The 25,170-nt window shown below is 40.0% G+C and overlaps 3 protein-coding genes and 1 non-coding gene across 4 annotated transcripts; 1 reads left to right on the top strand and 3 right to left on the bottom strand.

Annotated features, from left to right (window-relative positions):
• The first annotated feature begins 326 nt into the window (after nt 1-326).
• LOC137198824 (type-4 ice-structuring protein LS-12-like) lies at nt 327-3,568 on the top strand. The gene is made up of 4 exons (XM_067612787.1): nt 327-414; nt 1,731-1,800; nt 1,913-2,036; nt 3,160-3,568. The coding sequence occupies exons 2-4, from the start codon at nt 1,752-1,754 to the stop codon at nt 3,371-3,373; spliced, it is 387 nt and encodes a 128-aa protein (XP_067468888.1). The 5' UTR covers nt 327-414; nt 1,731-1,751; the 3' UTR covers nt 3,374-3,568.
• Nucleotides 3,569-3,838: 270 nt separating this feature from the next.
• LOC137198822 (polyadenylate-binding protein 1A-like) lies at nt 3,839-11,610 on the bottom strand. Its single transcript, XM_067612785.1, has 14 exons — nt 10,874-11,610; nt 9,049-9,242; nt 7,988-8,103; nt 7,515-7,654; nt 7,268-7,362; nt 7,023-7,160; nt 6,462-6,557; nt 5,918-6,284; nt 5,656-5,766; nt 5,393-5,538; nt 5,205-5,289; nt 4,836-4,966; nt 4,536-4,635; nt 3,839-4,248 (listed from the first exon to the last, which is right to left on the bottom strand). Exons 1-13 carry the CDS (start codon nt 11,064-11,066, stop codon nt 4,543-4,545), a joined length of 1,905 nt encoding a protein of 634 aa, XP_067468886.1. The 5' UTR covers nt 11,067-11,610; the 3' UTR covers nt 3,839-4,248; nt 4,536-4,542.
• Nucleotides 6,652-6,788, bottom strand: LOC137199113 (small nucleolar RNA SNORA5). Its single transcript, XR_010931728.1, has one exon. It is a non-coding gene; the product is annotated as a small nucleolar RNA SNORA5 (small nucleolar RNA).
• Nucleotides 11,611-13,099: 1,489 nt separating the features above from the next.
• LOC137198823 (14-3-3 protein beta/alpha-like) lies at nt 13,100-23,285 on the bottom strand. Its single transcript, XM_067612786.1, has 6 exons — nt 23,144-23,285; nt 20,313-20,620; nt 17,916-18,039; nt 16,482-16,645; nt 15,943-16,038; nt 13,100-14,680 (listed from the first exon to the last, which is right to left on the bottom strand). Exons 2-6 carry the CDS (start codon nt 20,604-20,606, stop codon nt 14,606-14,608), a joined length of 753 nt encoding a protein of 250 aa, XP_067468887.1. The 5' UTR covers nt 20,607-20,620; nt 23,144-23,285; the 3' UTR covers nt 13,100-14,605.
• Between the last annotated feature and the right edge of the window lie 1,885 nt (nt 23,286-25,170).

The raw sequence follows: 25,170 nt of genomic DNA, 5'->3' as shown, positions 1-25,170 counted from the left end.
CAGACAACTTCAATGATACAATTAAACAATACAAAATCAAACAAGGCTTCCTGCTGATTATCTTATCTGTTATCATGTCTCTTGAAGCTGATGTGGCATTATCAAGTGTGGCCTCAGTGACATAAAGCAGATGCAGATACCAGTGATTAAGTGTTTCATTTAATCAATATGATAAGATGCACACTCACATACAGTCAGCAGAGAGACTATTGGACTTTGGTTTAGTTTGTCCAGGTGGCAAACAGAACAGCAAGGGTCAGCACTTTAATTCTCAAACATCCAATAATGCGTTGCCATTTTATCTTGTCCAATCAGAGTCACGTTACAACAGGGCTGCAGCACCGTACTGGACTATAAGAAGAGTGAGAGCCCAACAGGTAGGCACCATCCGGTCCAAATTCTCCTGCGGTACAGGTGAGTCTCACTCTGTTTGTCTCTTTTTCTTGTGGGGTTTTTTAATGTGCTTCTTTGAATGTAACTGTTTTTACTCAACTTGCACTGAAATTTAACCATGGGTCTGTAAAAGTTCTTTCTTGGAAATCAATCAACCGATAACCTGTAGTCTTAACTCAATGTCCACTTACATACTTTTTCCAGAGCTTTCAGTCTCAGGAATTTAAAATGTAAAATGTACGTCAGTCTTCAGCCAGCGAGTGAAGGCAGCACATTGTGTTTAAATACTGTAATAACAAAATTACTCTTATACTGAACAGTTAAATTCTATGTGTATTTACGGAGGGCACTGAAGTCCAGTAATAGTACAGAAAAACACTTCAAAACAGCCTAATATACTGTTATTGGTATGATTTGCTTTTAAAAGACGAGTTCACAGGTTTTTAAGTCTGTCTTAAAACAGTCAGTTGCCCAAATGATAATTGAAATAGGCAATTTCTTGCCATAATCATTTCTCCTGTTCATACTGGACATTAGAAGATCCCTTCATAATGTATTTATAATGTAAGTGATGGGGGCCAAAGTCCACAGTCCTCCTTCTGTGTAAAAATGTATTTAAAAGTTTATTTGAAGCTAATATGAAGCTTCAGCCGTCCAAATTAGTCAAATAAAGTAGATATCTTTCAACATTACAGTCTTTTTAGTGCCAAAGTCCCTCTTTTTGTTACTATACTTCCTTCTGTTTTATTTTATTAGTAAAATAACAAAATATCTTCTGAATTCTCTCTAAATTCACAAGAGATATATAACAATCATTTGAGTTTAGCAGCTTAAATCAAATTAAGTTTGCTGCTCTTGAATAAAAGCAATTAAACATCACCTGCTGTATGTTTGAGCATGAAGATACATTTGACCTTCACTTTTCCGAGCTTATATGTACAGGAGATGTGGACATGATTTCTCTGATAAGCCAGATAAAGTTTACAAGTTCTGGTATGTGGTTTGGACAAACACACAGTGACAAAAAATATTTGTTTTATTACTTCTTGGGAAAAAGGCCTGGCTGGTATTCATAGAAATGTGACACCTTTTATCAGTGAGTCATCGGGTTGAGTAACAGGAGTCCTTCCTCCGTCCAACATCTGAAAAACAAACATCATAAAGCTTCGTCATAGCTTGACTCACAGCGTGTCGTGTTGGTTTAACACAGTTCAAATTGTATTTATTCATTGCTCTGCTGTCCCAAAACTGAATGTTTAAATCAAACTCATTACTATTATTATTAATAATATCATCCTGGACATTACAGAATAATTAAATAATGCTTTTTTTGGCAGGTCCTCTCCCAGTCAGCAGCCATGAAGTTCACCCTCATCGCCACCCTTGTCGTGCTCGCTCTGGCACAAGGTACGACCTTCACACAACCACTTTAAGTTCTCCAAATGAAAGCATTTTGTCTATTATGCTGTATATTACATACTTATTGACTTTTTTCTGTTTTGTTTTTTGAATCCCACAGGAAGCTTTGCCTCAGACATGCCCGATCTTGAGAAACTCGGTCAGTACTTCGAGGAGATGAAGACCAAAATGACCATGGAGCTGACTGAGATGATCCGCACCCAAGACCTGACCAGCCAGGCTCAGTGAGTAGTGAAGACTTTTTCTTGATTCCTCTCGTCCACTCAGAAGGTTTAGTCATGACTCGTGTTCAGGATGATTAACGTCTACTCGCCACTGACCACGCTGGTCTGTTGTTGTTCCCACCAACCATCTCCCAGTAATCAAGTGAAGCAGCCACAGACCCACACAGAAAAACCTCCGTAAATACTACACAGCATCAGCACTGAATGCTTTTTAAAATGTAGTCAAGTACTGTAGTTATACGCACATTTGAGGTGCTGGTACTTGAGTATTTACATTTTATGCCACTTTATACTAATACTGCACTACATTTTACAGCTTTACTTACTAGTTATTACAGTATAAAGATATATATACAGTATAAAGTAATAATAATCAATAATTATTATAATTATTTTCTGCGTTATGCATACTTTTGATACTTTAATGTACATTTTGCTTATTATTCTTTCCACTAAGTGCCATTTTCAATTAGTTACCCGTTATGAAATATGAATATATTGCAGTTTTGCTACTTTCACTTTAAATCACCCCCATTTAAAAAACATGTTTTTCTACTTGTTACTTCAGTTTAAAGTGTGAACTTCACTGTGCAGAATGAATGTTTGTTTCCACATTTATCTTCTGAAGGAGGAAAGTTTCTCACCTTAAATTTCACTTTAAGATCTGTACCAAGGATCAGGATCAGTGACATAACAACTAGTAGTTTGTGGCCAGTTGTGGTCCAGTATGCAATTTACATTTAAGTGTGATATAGAAACTTGAATATAAATGGAGAATGGACTTTTCTGTGAGACGTAGGAGACGTCTTGTGTCCAGCAGTTAAACTTAAAATTAATATTTGTATGTCCTAAAACATGTCTGGAGCATGTCTTTAAGTAAATTATCTGAATATTTTCTCCACCAGTGAGTAAATGTAGATGAGGGAAGGTGATACTGAAATTTATCTCCTCTTTTTCGTTGGTGTGTCCTGGATTCACTTTGACTATCAGTCTTTGAAAGCATCATAAAAACTTTCAGTAACCTGGAACACATGATAATAAAAAGAGACTGTACAGTAACGTGCAGGTCAGACTGGCGTGTTGTCAATTTGTAGAAGGTGGTTCATCATGTTCTACCCTACAGGACCTTCCTGGAGGACAAGAAAACCCAGCTGGAGCCCCTGACCGCTCAGATCCAGGATCAGCTGAGGTCCGTCGCCACCACCGTCGAGGAGCAGATCAAGCCCCTGGCTGCCAGCGTGCAGGCCCAGGTCCAGCCCATGGTTCAGGACTTCCAGAGGCAGATGGAGGCCATCCTCCTGCGTCTGACCGAGCAGGCCAAGGCCATCGGCCAGTAAAACCGTTCGTCCTTCCGAACGATGCAAAATGTTTCCATCACCATCATCTCCGTAATGGAGTTAACGGACTTTGCATCTGATGGCTGGCCTGAAGGTGCAGGCAGAAGTACAACAGCCTAAGATGTGTTTCAGTGCTGGTTAACATGGATATTTATTATCTCTGCACCAAAGCACAAATAAAAACTTGAAACACAACTTTACAGTGTCAATTTCATTTCTTGTGTGTGTATTATGTGCATCATTTCACTATTTGGAAAAATTTAGAACATATTTAGTGTTATAACTGATGCCTCTGTGTCTGTTGAGGAGCCAGTTTGGTCTCATAAAGTTGTGTTTTTTCCTTACATGCAGTGGAGAAAAGTGTTTTTTAAAAAGGGAAATTATAATTCTTACCACAATCAAATTGGTATGAGAGTGATAGGAAAAATCTTGTCATTTCTCTACCAGCCAACAACAGACACATAGTTATTTTATAAGTTTTATTCAAGCAAGCAAAGGTCAAGGGAAATTTCACAATAGCAGGCTGTCCCTGTACTTTTACAGCCCAAACATTCAAACATTAAAAGGGATAAAATGGCAGAAAGGAATGCTTTCAATCGTATTTTGTCACAGAATTCTCCTCTAAAACCCCTCATAAATGGATCATTTTTTATTTTAACTTTTTCTCTTTTTTTGTGGGTTTTCTCTTTTTAACTCAGCAAACCAGGCCCGGTGTTTCTGTTCATTAAAAGCCTGGCTGGAGACTTGTTTCCATTGTTTTGTTTTTTTTTTAATATATTATTTGACTTCTTTTTACTTTGTTTTGTGTATTTTCACTTTTTCACTGTTAAATTCTTTTTCTCCATCGGTGAAGCTAGTCACAAGGTTCCCCCTTCCTGCAAAAACAACATAAAAATATGATCAGTCATATGATTTTCTGCGCAATTTGCAAGCGATATAAAATTCACATTCCACCATCAACCAAAACCAGCACTTCTGTTCCGAAACACCAGCCTTATTGTAAACTGAGACCACAATCGGAAAGATGAGGGATGTGAATGAGTTTGCTGCACAAGTTGACTGTGGCGTTCAAAAGTACAAAGAAAGGTCATCATGAAGATCTCTACTGTGAGCTCAGCACTGTCTTCTCCTTGTTAAAGCAGCTCTAAAGAACTAGTCATACCTTGGATTCAGACACTTGGGACACCAGCTGAATTTGTCACAGTCTTCTGGGCGGCCTCCTTGGCCTGGTGGGCCTGAAGCACAGCCACCGCCTCATCCACCTACAAAGAAAATAGTTCAATGTTAGCCACACTACCACCTTTCCGGTCTTAAAAATAAATCACATCCTTTACATTCACATCCTCCGCTGTTGATGATAGAAATGTTTTTCCTCTCTCTGTTCTTTTTATATGAAGTCCTGGTGAACTCTTCAGAGAAAACCGAGGGGACTTTGTCAATATTAATGTACTCAGGTACTGACCTTCGAGCGGAGAGACTCGGGGGACTCCAGCATGTGGAGCAACTCTGAGTTGTCAATCTCCAGCAGCATGCCGGTGATCTTCCCTGCCAGGCTCGGGTGCATGTTCTGGATCAGTGGAAACAGACGCTCACCTAGCGGATGGACAGAAACAGATGTTTTATGAGAGGATGTTATTAACACTCCCAAAAGGTCAAATGCTAAAACTATATTTGCTGGGTAAATCAAGCATTTAAATACCCAATGTCATATACAGTATACGCAAGGTACAGTTGATAGTTGTGTTATCACTCCCACCAGAAAAAGTCTCAAGTTGAAATGCTATTGTCAACACAATGAATGTGGTAACGCAGAGCTGTTGCTGAACCTTACCCAGCATCTGCTTCTGTTCCTGTGGTGGAGCTGCGGCCAGCATGGAAGCAGTCAGAGGCTCTTGTCCCTGAACATGGACAGCAGGCTGAGAGAGAGGAAACAATAAAAGAAAAGTCATTGTCAAAACTTTTTTTCCCCCCCAGATGAGGTCAGCATGTTTTGGCTGAACAGATGTGTGACACTCCTACCTGCTGCATGTTGACCTGTGGCTGAGTGTTCATGTGCTGCTGGGGGTTGCGGACTCCTGCGGCATATTTGTACTGAGGGACTCCGCGCACTGGAGCGGCTGCGGCGGCGGCTGCGGAGGCTGGTCGGGGGCCCATAGTCTGAGCAGCTGCAAGATGAGACAACAGTAGGACGGAAACATCAAGACACATAAGTAGCAGTCACACAGTTTGACTGTATTTTCTGTGCACTTAGACTGACTATTAATTGTGTGAAGATGACTGACCGACACGCTGGGTGGACATCATGCGGGGCACCTGGGAGGCGGGCCGCATGGCACCGAAGGTCTGAGGGCGTGGTGCTGAGGGACGCATGGCACCTGGCATGTTCTGGAAGTCTGTGCACACACACACACACACACACACACACACAAACATAACAGTTTCATGTATAAACAAGTTGTTTCCACTGTGTCTTAATGTGCTTTTAAAAGTAAATATTGAATTAAATCAATTAAAGTAAATATTTGAGAGAGGTGAGATACTCACGTTGTGGCCGCACACCTCCTGTGGTCCAGCGTGGGCTCGGGCGGAGCTGAGCCATCTGGCCAGCAGCTGGGTAGTAAGCAGCACGGTTCTGGGCCTGAGGAATGGCTGCCATGAAGTAGCCAGAGGGCGGCGCTGGCTGGTAAGGATTGATGACAGGGTTCGGTACTGCACGCACACTGGCCATACGCTGCATGTACTGGTTGGTCAGGTGGGCTTGACGCTCTTCCTTTCTCTGGGCCAGGGCCACATACAATGGCTTGGTGGCTACAATGCGTCCATTCATTTCTGTCACCGCTTTGGTGGCCTCTTCTGGTGACGAGAAGCAGACGAAGCCAAAGCCTTTGCTGCGCCCGCCTTCCATCATCACCTGAGCGAGAGAGAGTCAAATGACTGAATGAATTAATTAAATGAATTAATAATACTACAAGTACTATAGTGCAGAGTATATATACAGCTAAAGAGCATCAGTACCAGTAAATGAATGCAGTTTATTAGCCATTTATTAATTAATTACAGTAAGGTAAGTAAACAGTTGAGGTACTACCTTCGCACTGGTTATGGTGCCGAATGGCGAGAACTCCTTTCTCAGGCGTTCATCGTCAATTCCATCATCAAGGTTCTTCACGTACAAATTGACACCCTGAAAATAAATAAAAAGACAAAAGTAATGTAAACTTCTGGGTTTTCATTTGAAAATATCACATAAAAATGTCCCTTTATTGTTCATTTAATGGATTTGTCTGTAGTACATATTTATCCCCAGACTCCATGGTGAAGAAATGTGAGGCCCATGAACTACAGAGTCACTGTTGCAGCCATTTTGGCCAGTGCAACCTACTAAGGAGGGAGCACTGAATTTGACAAAGCTGCATTCATTCAATATGCCTGACCAGACGTTGCTCATTAGACTGAGAGTGATCAGGAACTTTGTGAAAAGGGTAGTCAAACTATAAAGTTTCACTACAAGGCACTGCAGCCTAAAAACAGCTTCTGACTTCTTCTGAACTGTCAATATACTGTAAGTTGTAGTATTTTGCTATTGTACTATGTTGTATTATTATTATTATTATTTGTGGAGTTTTTGTGAATTTGTGCTAGAATGGACCTGGTAGCGAGTCATGCGGTCTTGTTTCATTTGCTCAAATTTGCGCTTGAGCTCTGTCTGTCGCTCCACCTTCTTCTGGGCACGGCCGACATAGATCAGCTTACCGTTCATCTCCTTCCCATTCATCTCATCCACTGCCTGTAAAAAAAAAACAAAACAACAAAAGTAAGCTCAGAGGCAGGAAATGGTGGACATTTCCCTGTGGTCACTGGTAAATGATTAGATCTTGCTGGTTCAGCCTTCACCTTCTGAGCGTCCTCGTGCCTCTCAAAGCTGACAAAACCGAAGCCTCGAGACTTTCCGCTGTCATCTGTCATGACACGGATACTCATGGCGTTTCCTAGGCAACAGAGAGATATATCCTTGAGTGAATATATTTTGCAGCATAATGTTTTACTTCAGAGGATCAAATCACTATATAAACAAGCACAGGTGCAGATTGAGAATCGGGTCATTTGAAAGAAATATTGAAATACAGAAACCCAGACTGACCGTATTTACTGAAGAGTTCCCGCAGCTTCTCATCATCCATGTCATCACCAAAGTTTTTAATGTAGACATTTGTAAACTCCTTGGCTCGGGCACCCAGCTCAGCCTCGCGCTCTTTGCGAGATTTGAAGCGACCCACAAATCTGCATTGAAATGGACATTAAGCAAAATTTTATCATTACACCTAAACTGCAAATAAAAGAAAAACTAAAAAAAAGTTTTTGCTCATCACAACTTTGTTTATCATAACTGGAAAACCAATTGTTAATTAATTAATACATACTGTGTGAATTAGTTATGCACACAACAAGATGATCTTAAATTGCAACAGATGATAATTTCAAAGTGACTGAATCTGCTGAAAGTATCATTGCAAAATTATTTGAACAAGGACAATCAGTCATTTGAGTTTTTTTTTTAATTTCACAGATTAGTAGCACTTCAACAATTTAAAGCCATTTAAAACATTCACTTACACTTTTCGGTCATTGAGCAGCATGCCATTCATTTTCTCAATGGCTCGCTCGGCTGCTTCTTGAGTCTCAAAATGCACAAAGCCGTAGCCCTTAGAGCCATTCTCGTCACAAACCACCTTAGAGGAAAGAAAACCCATGCTGCACTTAAACCACACACACACACATACACATGCAGCGGCAGTACAGAAACCTGAACTGTGTGTTAGATCATGTTTTTGTTACTTTGGTTGGGACTGTGCTTCAGTTAAAAATCCAAAACCCCATTTCTGCCCATGAATATAATCTGTTTCAGAATTGCTCTGTAACACACTGTAGTTTAAGGTTGATATTCCTAATTTAATTTGAACACAAATTAATTGTTTGGTTTAAGGGCACAAATCCTTCTTCTGTAGTAGGGACTACCCCCCCCCCCCTTCCCCCAACATCCTTCCACTTATTTGTACATTCCCACGTTTATTCCAGATGTAATGTCTGCAGCTACAAAGCCAATCTCTGATCTGTTACTTATTTCATCTAGTGTCTTTGTTAGTTGGGGAGCAGGTCTTGCACATCTCTATAGTTCAAACGATAGGAAGACATTTACAAGGCACACGTATGCAAATTATGCCTACACTCACAATGCAATACTCCACCTCAACAGTAGCCTCTTTTACACAGTTTGTTCAAGGCAGCACCATTATTCCGCCTCACCGTCCGGTGTAAAATGTATGAACATGAAATGAGGCGGCATTGCTTTTCCACCATTAAGCCGGCAGCGGAGGTAGTCACATTGTCGGATCAACGTCTGTGTGAAAGGGGCAGACGGCATGGTGGGACGACACACATTATGCTGACGCTGTTGTGTTACATGTCACGCCTCTAATTCCAGAGCGCCGGCATGCTATCTAATAATCACACACTGGGACGGCATTATGCCAGCTTTGTTTGGTTCAGTGTAAAAAAGCAAAGCCGGCATGCTGACGGGTCTTCTTTACGGCAATATTGCAGAGTCTCTGTCTAAAAGGGGCTACTGATGGCTGAGGTGAGATAAAACAAGGTGGAGATGACCACAAGTCTTTTACCTTGCATGACAGGATGTTGCCAAAAGCAGAGAAAGTGTCGTACAGGGCCTTGTTGTCGATGGACTTGTCAAGGTTCTTGATGAAGATATTTCCCACGCCGCTCTTTCTCAGTGAGGGATCCCGCTGTGACCACATGATGCGCACAGGCCGCCCCTTGATCACGTCAAAGTTCATGGTGTCCAGAGCACGCTCGGCTGAGTGGAGGAAAACAGGAGCAGGGGTTAGGGTTATTTATTTATTTAAGTTAAAGTGCTGTTTGGTGGATTAGACATCTATTGTGTGTGTGTGTGAGTGTGTGTGTGAGCTGTTGATAAGACAGCAGTGTTAAAGGTGGGGTCATTAGTCTTCAGGGGGTTTCTAGTGTTAGAGGGCTGATGGGAAACTGAACTGGATCTTCAGGTTTTCCCCCCAGGCCATTTCTAATGAAAAAGAAGATCCACTGTCCATGCTGTCGTGGTGGTTAAGCATATTTACATCTGTTAGTCCTCCAGGTGTCAATTTTCTTTCATCTCTTTGCTCCTGGGCAGTTTGACAGTAGGTGATACTGCATTATCTACTTCCCCTGGTCTTAAGTTTCTAAAGAGGACCTTCTAGTCAAAAGTACCGATTCAGACCGACAATTTGAGCACTTTACAATAGGGCCTTTCATAGTGGCAGTTTTATGAAGCTAAAACATCATTGTACTATAGATAAATTGGAGATAACCTTACTTTAAATGTATTACCTAGGGCTACATTATACACTTTTTTCATTACCAATTAATCAGGTAATTATTTTCCTTCACAAGTGAGTCGATAAAATGTCAGAAAATGTCCATCACAAATTCCCAGAATCAAAGTTGATGATTCATATCTCTTGTTTATCTTATAACATACCCAAATTATTAAGTTTACTACCATAGAGGACTAAGACAACTATAAAATATTAATATTTGTATATGTGAGACAATAGAAATGTGTCCCCCATTAGAGATTTTGCCATACTGTTTAAACCATGGAAGCTATCTCTTTAATATCTCTGGTAATGTTAGGCCACCATTGCTTTATGGTATTACTGGATTTCTGTACATCAATGCGATGAAGTTTTTTCATTAAGCTCCCTTGATAAAAGACATTAACCCAGACCCTGCCTAGTTATATTTCATAAACCATTTCTGAATTGAGTTTTGGGAAATGTTATCATGTTATATACCAATACCATCCCTTATAACGGACATATAAGAGGCTATTAGTGGGAAAGCCTCAACAGAATATATCTCAGTAAAAACACTGACACACACCCAAAGCAAAATGCAGACCTGTGCTCTTATCACTGGAATGCAGAACATTTTTTTTTTTTTTTTTTTTGCAGAGGGAGGAATATGTGGCTTCTGGGGTTTGGAAACCTGACACATACAATCAATAACTGACAAGTTATTTCCTAACAGTAAAGGAAATAAATTGATGTTCATGTCACAACAAAGCTGACTGGTAAACACTCTGGGGAGGGTGGGCGTTTAATTTAACTTTTTTGACAATACTTGGCTAGGCTGAACAGTTGGGGTGTTGTCTTGACAGAGCAGAGATAAAGATGCATTGAGTATTGAGTGTCCACTGCTACATTACTGGGGTGGGCAGGGCTGGGCTGGGCGGACGTGGTGCTTTTTCAGCTAACGCTACGCCACCGCTGGGAGGTTCAAATGAGGAGACCCTACCGACAATATGTCGGCCGCAGTCACGTGTAGTGGAAAAAGGCTAACTCACACTTGTTGTCACCGACTGTCATTTTAATGTAGACATGTGTTTTTTTTACCCTTTAAAGCCGGTATTTTCACAAAATTACTTACCGTCCGCTGGCTGTTGGAAGTTGACATAGGCGTATCCAAGGGAACGCCGGGTGATCATGTCCCTACAGACCCGGATCGACAAGATAGCTCCGGCTGGGCTGAATTTCTCGTACAGCATGGCCTCGGTCACATCTTGATGCAGGTCTCCGACGTACAGGGAGGCCATGGGGTAACTGGGAGCACTGGGGTTCATTTTTCGTCGGCTGTGGAGGCTAGCAAAGTACTGGGACGACGCTGAATGTTCTCAACGAAAAAAAGTTTTCTACTGCTGTACAAACGCTGGGTTCTCTAACGGCCGCTGGCGTCACGTCAGCTCGGGGCAGAATGCTGATGTTAAACGTTAGCAACCGTTGGGCTTGTCAGTTACAATGATTTCGGCTATAATTTAGAGGATGACTATATTAAAATGACACAATGTCGACTTCTAGTGTGATTAAAACTGTCATTCAAATGTGACAACGCAAGGATAAAAGAAAAACTGACGTTACTTGGCCTCGCTTCAGAACCGGTAAAACACGTCGACTGAAAATGTGTCGTTGAATTTAACGTTAGGCAGCCCGTTCTTGTACGTTACCCGTCCAGTCCTCGAATGTCTACTCCAGCTTCACCGACTTGTTACAAAAAAGAAAAAAATGATTTTTTGGTTTTTTATATATTTTGAAATTTTTTTTGTATTTTTATTTTTTTATAGAATGTGTGCCGAGCGAGCTCAGGAGCACACGCGCACTCACACAGCACTAACAGCCGGGGTTGAGGGGGAGGAAGCATCGGGAGGCTGTGGTATATATACTAGTGGGCGCGTCACCGAAATGGACCAATCATCTTCGAGGATAGTTGAAAAAACGTCAACAAAGGGGCGTTAACCACCACTGTACCCCATGATGATGAAATCCTGTAAGAACGTATTGTTAAAGCCTGAAATTGACTTACTGTATTGACAACAATACTAAATTGTTTAGCGGTGCTGTACGGGACCGACTTGGATTAGTCATGTATAGCGTTGGTTAGCGTCTTCATGTCTGTTAGCATGAGCCAATAATCAGACAACCATCCAAACTACTATATAGCCTACAGTGCTGTCATGGGCTTGTCATGCCTTGACATTTACTGTAACACGTGTGACATTTCTCATTTGATGAGGGTAGGGCCATTCAGCAGTATTGCATCACATACAAAGACAGCACTCATTGAATTTTCCCATATTTTTTCAAAGTGTAGTGCTTAGCCTTTATGTTGATTAACTCTAAAGGGCCTCATCAGCTGCTATCATAGAGAGAATGAAAGACAGAGCCACATTACTCACTCCTCAAGGACCACTGATCAAAGCTTTAAGTGCCTCTGAAATCGGCAAATGATTGCAGACAGACCCCTTGACATAAAACTGCAGTGTAATGTGATGGGACTTACTGTTGCTCATAAATATTAGGCTAACAGTGTGCTCATGATCTGCATGGCTGAGGAACAGATTAGGATTTGTGCCTTGTCATTGCCCATATGAGTTAGACTTGGTTTATAGTTAGATTTGGTCTCATCAGCCAAAAGTAGGACAAATAATTTGTATGTTTATGTAGAGACAGTTATCTGCGAAGCACAAGATCATCTTTATTGGTTCACTAATGCACATTAAAGGTTAAATTATCTGGAATGATTTTTTTTTTGGTAATGTCTCACTATAAATTCAGTTGCAACACATCATGGCCTTTCACAGCCATCACCATCTGCAGAGGGCAGTGTTGTCAGTGAAAAAGATGGTTCTCATCTGATCTGCTACGCAGTGCTGACATTTTTAATTCACCAGTATTAAGGGATGTAATGGAAATAACAATTTATATATAGCTATAGCATTTTATCATTCCCCTAGTCTTTCAGCAGTGTAGTAAAATAACATAAAAGCATCTCTTCAGCTGATGGAAGTCAATTTCACCTCAGGACTGCTGTTAAGATAGTTTTTGTTTCAGAAAAGATTTAGAAGTCATGCTTCAGTAACAATACATCAATGTAAACAACTTTCCTTTCTGTTATAAATCAAAGGTTGGGTCCCAGATACCAGTCTAGATGTGATAGATTATACAAAGTTGTAGCTTTAAACTGGTCATTGCTGGGGTCCACAATGGCCTTTCTTCACATTCTCGGTGACAGCAGCTGTCCCACTTTATATGTATTTAACATATCAAAATGTCATTGCACATGTACAGAGAATAAACACACACATTAAGCACAGCACACTTGATTTTAATGTTTTAATTCCACTTACATGAAAGCACATAACCAAATAACGTACTCAGAGTGTAACTTGCAAATTCTGAATCCTGCATCCCATCTTTTTTTTTTTCTTTCTTTAAAACCAAGATACTGTAATTATATGAAACTGGCACTACTTTGTGTCTACTAAGTGGTCATAACGCAGCTCTCTACCAAGTTACTTTTATAATCAGTTTATATTTAGCATTGTTTTAGCTCATCTTTTCACAATGTACTTTCAAGGAAGGTAATGTTACTGTAAACCACCTGGTTCAAGCTAAATCCTAAGCAAAAACTGCCAGTTTCGAAGCACGCCTAACCCTCACACCATACTACTGAGAACCACATACATTCCAGGAGTCAAAAATCAAGAGTCAAAGGGAATAAAATACACAAAAGAAAATACAAAAAACACCTGAATAGAAAAAGAGTAGAAAGCCACATAAAAGCACATGGCAAAAAGTATCCTCTGCACTGCTGAAAAGATAAAATATCAAAAGTTACAGTATCGAGCCGTTTTATCAAGTTGTTCACTTTTTCTTAGGCTGTCTATACCTTTGTCGTATGGTATGGAAAAATTGCAGGAAATTATATTGTACACACATTTCACAGAGAGTGAAAAGATGTCGTTAAAATGGAATGTAATCCCCTCAACAAAACTAACAACCAAAAAAGTTTGACTACAGTTTTCGCAAGTGGCTATTCATACAGAAAACCTTTCCTACGCCCCGAATGCACATAGAACCCACTGAGCCATGACACGTGTACCATCCATAAAAACACTACCTGCTACACTGGACACCGACAAGGCAGGATGGATACAAGCAATATGTTAATAGATCTTTACCAAGGTAAAATTCTGCCGTCTATATGATCACTGCTATTGTCAGATGAAACCTAAAAATTTTGTGAGAGACAGCCTCGGATTCAGACTGCTGTGACCTTTTTTCTTTTACAGTTTACGTGCTTCAAAGGTGTTTTGTGGACCCAAGTGTCACAAAGGTTGTAAATGTTCAGTTCAAGTAAAAACATACAAATCATCAAAATACAGTTAGAGGTTTTTTTGTTTTTTTTTTTTCTTCCTGCAACCGCCGCAGTTCGCTACAGTGAACAAGGTTAAAGAGCATGGGGGCTGATTTGGATCTAAAGGAGGGATTTCATCAGGACTAAACGATGGACAAAAAACAAACAAACAAAAAAAAATCCACTGGTTCACACAATGAGTAATGTTCAATAAAAAAAAAAAAACAAACAAAAAAAGACAGATCTATTCCATTCTTTTCTCTGTGGAGGTGCTCATACAATTAACACACACACTTCAATGTATCTGCACACACATACTGTACTTTACACATTGTGAGTGGAGTGTAAACATACATATCTGTGCATGTATGTGCACACACAACCACGCACACAACTTAGGCTGGTGAGAGGTAAAAAATGTGTGTTTTTTTTTGTTTTGTTCTGTTTTTTTTTTTTTTTCTCTGAAGTTCAGTTCTTCTCGGCTGCCTGCTCCGTCTCCTCTCCCTCTCCCTCGCCCTCACCCTGGGCTTCTGACATCCACAGCTGCGACAAAGCACAGGATACTGGTATTAGTGCACACTCAGAAGCACAAGGGGGGGGAAGAAAAAAAACTTTCCATCTCAAATATTTAAGCCCTTGTCAGACATGGAATACATAACATTGCTAGCTACATTTATCTGTTAAAAGAAAACTACACTGATGTTACACTTCAAAGTCTGGTTACAAGCCTCGGGGAGTGCTACTGCATATGTGTAAAAAGCTCTATAAAGCTTTTTGTGGCCTCGCTTCTCATCTCTGCTTGAGGCTAGCAGCTCGAGGCTGCACTAGCAGATACTAGCATGAATCTGACCTAACTATTGGCAAGTGAGTTGAAAAGGAAGAACAATGTATAGCATAATAAAGTCATATCTCTGGTTCTGCTGCTATGATTCCGATTCTTCTTTTTAGAAAATTGTCCATTGTGAGTCCAACAATGTTATAGGAGTGCAAAATCAGTCAAGTCATTTTATAGTGATGACATTTTGACAGACATAGGTGGTGTTACATAAATATTCCTTATGTCTGACTGAGTCATAACAGGACTTTTACATTAAGAGCCATAATCCTTTTTATTTGGCACCTGGTACACAAGGGGGAGCAGTAGCAACACTAGAGAACAGTGCTTAGATGAAAAGTAATGCTTGTGCGCTCCCTCACAGTGAATGCACTAATATACATTTACATAATATACATAATAGATTTTCTCATCAATTTCATCACTTAACATGATTAGATAGCATATTCTTTTGCCAATTTAATGTTCGACAGTGAACAAACGTCAATTGACAAGCTGTTAAGTTGGAACTCTTGTTTAATTCCTATCTGCTTACATGCATTTCTGGATATTTATCAATTCATCCATGGTGTTGGCATGATTGAAAGTTGAAAATATAGAGAGGGAATGCTGGTCTGATTACTATTGCAGTTGTAAGAGGAGTTTACCTCCTCTGCCCCACTGTGAGGGGTAATAAAAGTCCTCGTAATAAGGAAAATAAGACGTGCTTTTCGTTTCTAGCAGTGCATATTTAATCTTGTGCTGCTGTGGAATTTATGATAATTCAGATTTGTGCCGTGATGGAAGAAAGGTCCGACCTAGTAAGATGGCCTTATTAGGCTGACATACTTTATGCAACGAGGTGCGTGTCTGAAAGGGGCTTCAGTTAACTTTAACATGTAATGTGAATCTCAGTGAAACCAGAAATGAAGCAGATAGTGAGAGTATGAGTTACAGCTGACATGCAGGAAGACGAAGGTAAAACACTCACTGTCAGATTGTCACGGAGCAGCTGCATGATCAAGGTGCTGTCTTTGTAGGAGTCACTGTTGAGGGAGTCCAGCATGGCGATGGCTTCGTCAAAGGCCTGGAGGAGATAGAGACAGTCATCGTTACTTTTAAAAACCAGTGTGAGGGTTTCCAAAAGCAAAATCACTAATACGAGATGGATTTAAATAAATACTGTCATAAATTTTTTTTAAAAAAAAAAACAACAGCAAGGAGCCCTTGATAAGGTTTAGGGTAAAAGGGTACATTTGTGCTGTGCTTGACAGGCGTAGATTTGGGTATAAATGTAGTAGCGTGGTCAGTGTGCAGTATGTCATAAAAAACTGAAGGAATTTCTCCATCTTCATTTGACAAACCACCACAACCAACTTAACCACATATAGTTTTCACGAGTTTCAGTACCTTAAAAAAAAAAAAAAAGGACAAAAAACTGAGACAAACCAAACCAGAATGAAGCAAAGTGAGTCAGTGAGAAATCGATTCAAAGAGAAGCCCAGACGTGAGAAGAGGAAGTGTTCTTACCGTCTTGGCCAGTTGGCAGGCCTTCTCAGGCGAGTTGACGATCTCGTAGTAGAAGACAGAGAAGTTGAGAGCGAGGCCGAGGCGGATGGGATGAGTAGGCTGCATTTCGTTGTAGCTGATTTCCAAGGCCTTCTGGTAGGCTTCTTGTGAGTTGTTGATGATGGCTACACATAGGAAGACAGACCGAGTGGGAGGCAGACATTTCAAGCGGGAGCAGTAAGATTTCATGAGGTTTGTTCACAACTTTGTAATTGCTTTGGAGTAGGACAACGATTACAAGCACCCATGCCAAGATTTACACATATTAAAAGATTTTTAAAAAAGCATGTGTCCAAGCCCTGCCTGACTGTGCACAAACCATCTAGTAGAGTTAGTTTAAAACAGTCTAAACAAGTTGTGTACCAAGACTCATTTTAGGCTTGGACCAAGATGTTACAAAACATCATAAAAAAGGCTTTGAAGCAAGTTCTTCCAACAACGTAATCCACAGACAGCAAAGACAATAAAACCACAATTACTTGTTAAAGTTTTTAATAAATAGTTGGAACAAAAACAGGATTTAATTTTAAAAAATTATCCTCAAAACCAAAGGTGTTTGTTCGGATAAACCTTTTGAGTGTCTCATTTGATTTTTACTTTTGTGTCTATTAACGGCCAAAAGTCAGACTGGAGAACTAATATCTCACAAACAGGCCAAGCAAACGTGAAAAAAAAAAGAAACATTAAAAAGGAGGTTATTATGAATTTCCTGTGGGAATAAAAACCTTTTCTCTAAAAATTCTATGAGATTTTTTTTTTTTTACAGCAAATATGCTGAAAGTCACAACATGACCTACAAGATAACCAGCAATTAAAGAGAAAAAGAAAAAGAAAGAAAAAAAAAAAAACATCATCCAGACAGTTCGGGTTGCCACAGCCACTGAAGAAATACTCAAAAAATGCCTCCCGGCAACCAACAGCAGCCAACACCCTGGTGCTGCTCCTGTTGCCATGACAACGTGGCAGCAGCCCTAGCCTGCATTTAGGCTGACAGTTGTAGGTCAAGGACCGGTTGGGTGTCAGTATTCTGGCCACAAACAAACACCTGAAGCGAGCCCGGTCTCCTCATCCTAAAGAGGGTTTTAAGGACCATTAATCAGCGCACATTCATCCCATCCTCCAGCAGATGTGCAATAAGACTATTGCCATAGAAACGAAGGGACCGATCACACAGCATCAGCAGCATGTGTTTTTTAGCAGTGGGAGGCATCTTTTACATGCGTTTGAAGTGTCTCGCGTTCTGCTCATGAATCCTGGGTATAATAATCCTCTTGTGTGTTCTGATTTGCGAGAGCGATTGCACAAGAGATGGATGGAGAGGCTATTAGCGATGTAGGACGACCAAAAAAAAAAAAAAAACTGTCACAGGAAACAAAAGAGGTCTGTTTCACTCACCTTCCTTGTCCTCTCCGGTGGCCACTTCAGCCAGGTAGCGGAAGTAGTCTCCCTTCATCTTCAGGTAGAAGACTTTGCTGTCAGCAGGCGTAGCGTTGGGAATCAGATGTTTGTCGAGCAGGTCCTGCAAGTAAGGATGTGCGACACGAGGGTTGAAATGTGTGGAACTCGACCGCGCCGATAGTTGCAGCTATGAATTACACAACACTGACAACAGTCTGCTGAGAGTGCAACCTGAGCCCTGTGACAAAATAGCCAGCATACTTTTAGGACAACGCCATCTTCGCTGTTCTTGACAGAGTGACAGAGTGTGTCGCAGTGTAATTTCAGAGAGCATCAGAGTTTAAGCTTTTTTTTTTTTTTTTTTTTTTTTAAAGATCTATCATGTACAAATTAATATGAAACAGTCAGCAGAACAAACGGCCTCTTGTTCATAAATTTGTCTCTGAATGGGAGTGAATGAGCCCAACAGATTAACCTTGATAGTGGAGCAAAAAGAAGGCAAAAAAAAAAAAAATCACTTAGTTGTAATTTAAGGGCACCAGTTTCCTTCTTTGGGTGGCGGTAAATGTGTGAATACAGTCAGGATGTATCCAAGTTATCAACTAACGTCTATCTGCAGAATATTCAAACATCTGTTGGGTCAGTGAGCCTTCATTTGCATGATGATTTCAGACACGAGGCTTTAGTCTCAGACATTTTAATATCAGTTATTATCAACGGCACAGATGATGGATTTTCACAGTGAGTTGAATGAACTGTGACGTAAGCCAAACATTCAGCTAGACAAGCAGTTTCATGATGTGACTAACACATTTGAATTGAACTCTTAAATTTATTCTTCCTCCATTTTTTTTAAGCTGTCCGATACACCGCATGCTACAGTCCTGGTCTATTAGCCCCCTCTTGCTTTGTTAGAGGGGTGTAGACGGCCATATGTCTCCCCTGATACACCGCTGCTTCTTTTCACCTGTCGGAGGAGCTGAGACAGAAGGATGAAGGTTTACGCTGTTCCCCCTCAAAACCCTAACCCCGTTCATGTTGGCCGCACAACCAACCAGTAGATGTCATGATCCCTCACTGGCTTCCCACTAGCCCAGCCCATCGATTTAAGTACTGGAAACCAGACTCCAAAAGATGGCACCCATTCATTTGAAGAAAAAAAAAAAAATTACTCATCCAGCAAATATTATTCATCTATCTTCCTGGTTTATTTTTGCACATGTGCATTAGTGTTTCTCAGCTTGTCTCAGAGACTTTACACTGGGATGACATCATGCACATGAAAATAGCTTTTATAGGTTCTGAATAGTTTAACAAACATAAAACCTTCATAGTTTAAAAATTCATAACAGAAAGTAATAACTGACCTCGTCTACAGTTCGAGAAGCCCTTTCAACAGATTTAGAGACATCTCGGTCTATAGGAAAAATTCTTTTTGGGCCACATGGGGTTTTTTTTTGTTGCTGCAGTATTGCGGTTTGCCACTGAGGCAAATAGCCAGCAATGCTGACTGGCCAGTGGCCACAACATATCCAGCTCTCTTAATACATCCTCTGCCAGGCCAGAGGCACTGCAGTCAGGGACTGAACACAAGTTGCCGCAGTGGTGCTCTGTATTTTTCTTCTTTGCCACATGGCATTGAGAGAAAAAAAAAAAAAACTCAGCAAGCAAAGATATTTGAAAGTGGTTTCAAATAAGAATCACTTCTTGGTTCTACTGTATAACTATGTATAGATATCCCTGTAACTATAGTTGTCTGTGTGGATTTCCACATAAAAACATTTGACATTTTAATAACTAAGTGGAGTATCTTCTTTGAATTCATGCTTCCCACCTCCTGATTTCAGTTGTGATGTTCAAGTTCTCACTAGAAAAGCAGCTACATCCTCTACACCACCTGATTTTTCTCCCTTTATTGTTGCTAAAGCTGCAACTAACAATTATTTTCATTCTCACGCAATCTTCCAATTATTTTTTCCATTAATTAATTAATTGCTAAGTCTATAAAATGCTAAAAAGTAATGAAAAACTGTCCATTCATTTCCCAGAGCCAAAGATAATGTCTTCAAAATATTATTTTTTGTACGACCAACAGTCCAAATCCCCAAAATGTTCAGTTTATGATGATATAAAACAGAGAAAATCAGAAAATCCTCCCATTTGAAAAGCAGGAACAAGAGGATATTTGGTGTCTTTTGCTTGAAAAACCACAGACAAAATTAATTGATTATTAATATTGTTGCTGATTATTTTTCTTTTGATCGACTAATTGATTAGTTGACTAATCGTTTCAGCTCTAAGTGTTGCACCTCTCATTCTTTTTTCCATCCATCTATCTTGATTCAAGCATTTCCTTCCACCAATCCAGCCTTCTCTACTGTCTCTGCTCCTTACCAGCACTTCCTTGCAGATGTCGTTCAGCTCCTTCTCGATCTTCTCTCTGTACTCCTTGGCCAGTGTGGTCTTCCCACTGTCATCGGACTTCTGCTCCATGCTGGACACCACCCTCCAGGAGGACCTCCTGGCCCCCACCACGTTCTTGTAGGCAACAGAGAGCAGGTTGCGCTCCTCGTTGCTGAGCTCCGAGCCCTCCTCCGTGACGGCCTTCATGGCTGCAGCCATGTCATCATAGCGCTCAGCCTGCTCGGCCAGTTTGGCTTTCTGTACCTGCTCCTCCTTGTCTGCCATGGCTCCTGTGTGGGCTGCGGAAGGAAGGAAGGAAGGAAGGAAGGAAGGAAGGAAGGAAGGAAGGAGGGAAGGAGGGAAGGAAGGACAGAAGAGAGGGAGCCAAGGAAGGACAAAACAAAGGGGACAGGAGACGGATTAGGAAGACAGAGGAGAGAGAGAGAGAGAGTAAGAGAGTTGGGGGAGGGCAGGAACAAGGAGAGAGGAGCAACATGATGGGGAAGGGGGGAGGGATATGATTATTTCACTTGGACGAAGGACGAACTACAATGCATGTAAACGCCCTGTCCTTCCTGTGCAACGTGAAATCTCTGAAGTGGTTTCTCATGTGCATGTACTGACTCTCAAAAACTCTCCATTATATACTGAAATCAGTGAGTCAGCAGGGAGAAAATTTGAGTAAATGGACAAAAAGCCCATGCCACATAAAACATTTGGTACATTAGTCGATCAGTTTCATTATTTTCTGCTGTAATTCTAGCAGTGTTTTGGTCTCTCACAAGGCTTGGGAACATTTTTCAGTAGTAAGCCTGTCTTAGGTGTGTACACAGATGCTTCTTTGAAGTGTTTTTTGGATTTCAACCAAGTTGGCTCATCTGAACTCTGGCACAGACTTGATTTATACTAATGATTTTATTCACTTGGAATCTAAGTCATTAGAAATATGAGAGAAAGTGGTTGTATGTGCAGAGAAGTCTTACTTCAGAAATCATACTATAATGGAAATAGCGTGATGAATTAAACACTGAGTGTGGTTGTAGAAGACTGATTGCTCTAGCCACTTTAGGGCCACAATATTAAAATAAGGAAGTTACATTAGGGATGCAATTAATGATCCTTTTAATTATTGATTGATATGCTAATTATATTCTCAATTAGTTGTTCTGTTCATAAAATGCAGTGAAATAATGAATGATATCCAAGGGGATTTGTTAAAAACATTTGATTTGTCCAACCAAAATCCAGTCCAAAACCCAAAGATATTCAAATCTGAAAGTCAGAACGTCAATGTCATAAAAATCAATCAAAAGAATATAAATCACAATTTCCCAAGGTGACATCCTCCAATTGTTTGTTTTTTATGAGGAACTGTCCAATTCAGTGAACCATCATGTATGACAGAGAATAGCAGGAAATTCATACATCTGAGCATTTGGAACCAGTGAATGCTTGAATACTGCTATTGATTAATTATTTCTAAATAATCTTCTGTTTATGGATTAATCAACATATTATTTCAGCTACTTTACCTTTACTATACCTTAATTTTGAATTTAGCATTTTAGCATGATAAACAAAGGTGATCCACTGCAGTTATCATGACAGCTGTATGTTACGCAATTAAAAAAAACAAAAATAACTGGCTTGATACTAGGCCAAAGATGAATTTATCAATTAATCTGCTGATTATTTTCTCGATTAATTGTTTGGTCCATAAAATGTCAAAAAATGGTGAAAAATGTTGATCGCTGTTGTTGAGATGACATCCTCAAATATCTTTTGTTCACAACGTAAAGATATTCAAGCTTACTGTCATAGAAGACTAAAGACCAAACGATTAATCGATTATCAGACTAGTTGGGGATTAATTTAATAGCTAATGGATTAAATCGACTAATCGTTGCAGCTCTATTCAAGACAAACTGATTTTAAATGGCAGGACAGAAAGTCTGCTGCGTTTAGACTGATATAAGCAACACAAATCAGTATCGTATTGATATTCTCTGATCAGACCCCTGCAGGCTATAGCTATCAAATACATTTTACATTTTCCTTGCTTCATCCGAGGATAATTGCAGTGCATGAACAATAACACCATCAAACTCATTTGCAGATCGTGGCTTACCGGCTGCATTGTTTAAACACCAGAAACACCAAATCTATTAGACCCGCATTACAAAAAAAAAAATCCCACGATCAGTGAGTCAGATCTACCAGCAGCAGACACCTGCACCCTTCTGAGGAATGTCGGCCACCCAGTTTCACGTCACACACACACCTGCCCGTACACAGGCAAGGACACAAACCGCCCGAAAATAGCCTTTCTGGATGATTTGGCTTAAATGTTTAAAGGTGTTTAATGTGGAAACGCTTTAATAACCCCGCATAAGTACAGATAATAGCTGATAATAGAGTCAGTTAAGCTGGAATGAAAGGAGCCTAGCTTAGTTCAGTCCACAGTGAACGCCCTTTTTCGCTTCCCGGAAAACTAACCAGAGATGTCGGTTTTTGTGAGCATTTAGTATTAATTTCAGGTTGCTCCATTTACAAATGTTGATTTTGTACACCCGAAAGCTGCCCTTCAAACACAGCGAGTGAAAGAAATAAGACGGGTAAACGCTAAAGTGCAGCAGCGCTTCCCCATTCAGCGAGCCGCGAACAATGACTGAGCAGCGGAGCATCACTGGTTTCCACCTCCACAGTCCCCGGTAGCGGCGATTCGCGCAGGATTAAAAGCGTCCACGAAGCACACGGAGCAATTTAACGATTTCCCATCGAAAATATCACCGAGCATCGGTGGTAAATAAATGCGAACTAACCTGTGTGCGTCGTAAAACGATGTTGTTCCTGATTCCCGGCCGCACAGCTGATGATCTCTCCCGCTCATCCACGGGGTTTCCCTCCAATCAAAGACACAGCAGCAGGGTCGCACCGGGACGGGTGACGTCAGAATCGGGTTGCTAGGGTAACTAAATTTAGAGGCAAATTTTTTTTTAAAAGGCGACTTAACTCAAGTTTTAAAGAGCTTCCCCGTGTTTAAACAGAATACTTCATAACCAATTTAAAATGTTTATCTATTTTTTTTATTCGAAGGGAAGAAAATAGTGCGTACAGAACTATTTCTTTAATGTCACTTTTCTGAAATGTTCTAACCGTAAAAATACAAAGTTTTACTTTCGTATGAATGTAAAACAATGCACATCCCACGACCGTTTGTGAAACTTCGCCCGCAAAGACTCATGGGAGATGTAGTTATTGGTGGGGCGTAAATGATCATTTTCTTTCTTTTTTATGTTTACCTGCTATACATGTAATTATGTTACTTGTACAGTAGGTAAAGTGTGTTTACCTACTTTTACATACATAGTACCACTAGTTACTTCATAACTATGTTTTATCTACTTGTAGGGTAGGCAAACAAAAAATTATGTCTATGTTTACCTACTGTACAACTAATGTACAAGTTGAATAGGCTAGTAGTTTATGGTTGCTATGGAAACTATATTTCTTGGAGGGGGTAGACTTGGAGAGGGTAGAATAAATTTTTTTAAAAAAGGCCATTATTTCGTTTTCAGTGAGAGCCCCATACACACACGTGCACACACAGCAATATACAGTTTATCTACATATTGATGAGACAACATGAATTAATAATCCCAATTAATGAATTTGACCATAATAATTGAGTTTTTTTCTCTCAATATGTGACACTACCTTAAAAACAAACCGTTACTGTGTCGTGCCTCAGGTCTTAATTGGTAACACTGTAATGCAGTAGTTTGTTAGTATTCAGATTCAGTCAATTTAATTGCACTTGTAGGCTTATATAACAGGGATACTGCTGGAGAGATCAATGGCCCAACTCTATATTTTCCTACACAAACTGACATGCAATAAATGTATTGAACATTACTAATGTTAAGTGGTGGAAGATGTACTCAGATGCTTTACTTATTTAATAGTAGCAATGCCAAAATACTCCAATACAAGTAAAAGCCCTGCACTTAAAATCCTACTTAAATAAAAGTACAGAAGTATTATCCGCTAAATTTACTTAAAGTATTAAAAGTACTAGCTTTGTAGAAAATCAGCCACAGTGACTGATATATTAAATATATTTAATAAAGTAAATAATTAATACTGAGCATGTGTAAGCAGCATTTAACTGTTGTAGCTGCTCAATGTGGAGCTAGTTTGAACTACTTTATATACAGTTAGCTAGTTTAGTCCAGTGATTCACGACTTTTCTCGAATCTTTATTTTTTGGGGGAAATATTGTAGAGTTTTACTCTTTGGGCCTCAAACAGTTAATTTAATTAAACCATGTGAGATGTTTAGAGGGAAAACGTCTCTTTGGTGGGACTGCTAACAACTCATAAACATCTGAAACATGAGCTACAACTACACACTAATTTTACAGAAGAGCTCACAAGCCAAAAGTTTGGGAACTACTGGTTTAATCTTTAACAATGCAGTGTAATTTATATGTGTAATTTTATGTAAAAAATTTCACCTGTCAAATTAATGTAGTGGACTAAAAAGTAGTAAAGTAGAAAGTAGCATAAAATTGAAATACTCAAGTAAAGTACAAGTACCTTTAAATTGTACCTAAGTGCAGTACTTGAGTAAACGTACTATGTTACATTCCACCACTGCTAATATTAAATTATGTTTATATCCGCTGTCAGGCCTTTCAGTGTCTGTGCTGTCATAAATCTAATGATCCCTCCAACAGGGCTCATTAGACCTTTAAACTGTCTGATACTCAGCCACTTAATCAGGCTTTATGTCAACATTGTATCTGCTTAGGCTGCATTACACTGGCCAGCCTCACTGGTTTGATGGG

Source organism: Thunnus thynnus, chromosome 15, assembly GCF_963924715.1.
Source record: "Thunnus thynnus chromosome 15, fThuThy2.1, whole genome shotgun sequence".
Taxonomy (NCBI): Eukaryota; Metazoa; Chordata; class Actinopteri; order Scombriformes; family Scombridae; genus Thunnus; species Thunnus thynnus.
This window is presented reverse-complemented; position numbering and strand designations above follow the sequence as displayed.

Bases quoted from the DNA above. Each gene is read 5' to 3' on its own strand.
- LOC137198824 (XM_067612787.1), top strand. From the start codon at position 1,752: ATGAAGTTCACCCTCATCGCCACCCTTGTCGTGCTCGCTCTGGCACAA. The intron at 1,801-1,912 runs GTACGACCTTCA...TGAATCCCACAG, and splicing joins CGTGCTCGCTCTGGCACAAG to GAAGCTTTGCCTCAGACATG. The intron at 2,037-3,159 runs GTGAGTAGTGAA...TCTACCCTACAG, and splicing joins GACCTGACCAGCCAGGCTCA to GACCTTCCTGGAGGACAAGA.
- LOC137198822 (XM_067612785.1), bottom strand. From the start codon at position 11,066: ATGAACCCCAGTGCTCCCAGTTACCCCATGGCCTCCCTGTACGTCGGA. The intron at 9,243-10,873 runs GTAAGTAATTTT...TCCTCCACTCAG, and splicing joins CTTCCAACAGCCAGCGGACG to CCGAGCGTGCTCTGGACACC. The intron at 7,655-7,987 runs GTAAGTGAATGT...ATTTCAATGCAG, and splicing joins CTGCTCAATGACCGAAAAGT to ATTTGTGGGTCGCTTCAAAT.
- LOC137198823 (XM_067612786.1), bottom strand. From the start codon at position 20,606: ATGGCAGACAAGGAGGAGCAGGTACAGAAAGCCAAACTGGCCGAGCAG. The intron at 16,646-17,915 runs GTGAGTGAAACA...TCCTATGTGTAG, and splicing joins CACCGGAGAGGACAAGGAAG to CCATCATCAACAACTCACAA. The intron at 16,039-16,481 runs GTAAGAACACTT...TATCTCCTCCAG, and splicing joins CCTGCCAACTGGCCAAGACG to GCCTTTGACGAAGCCATCGC.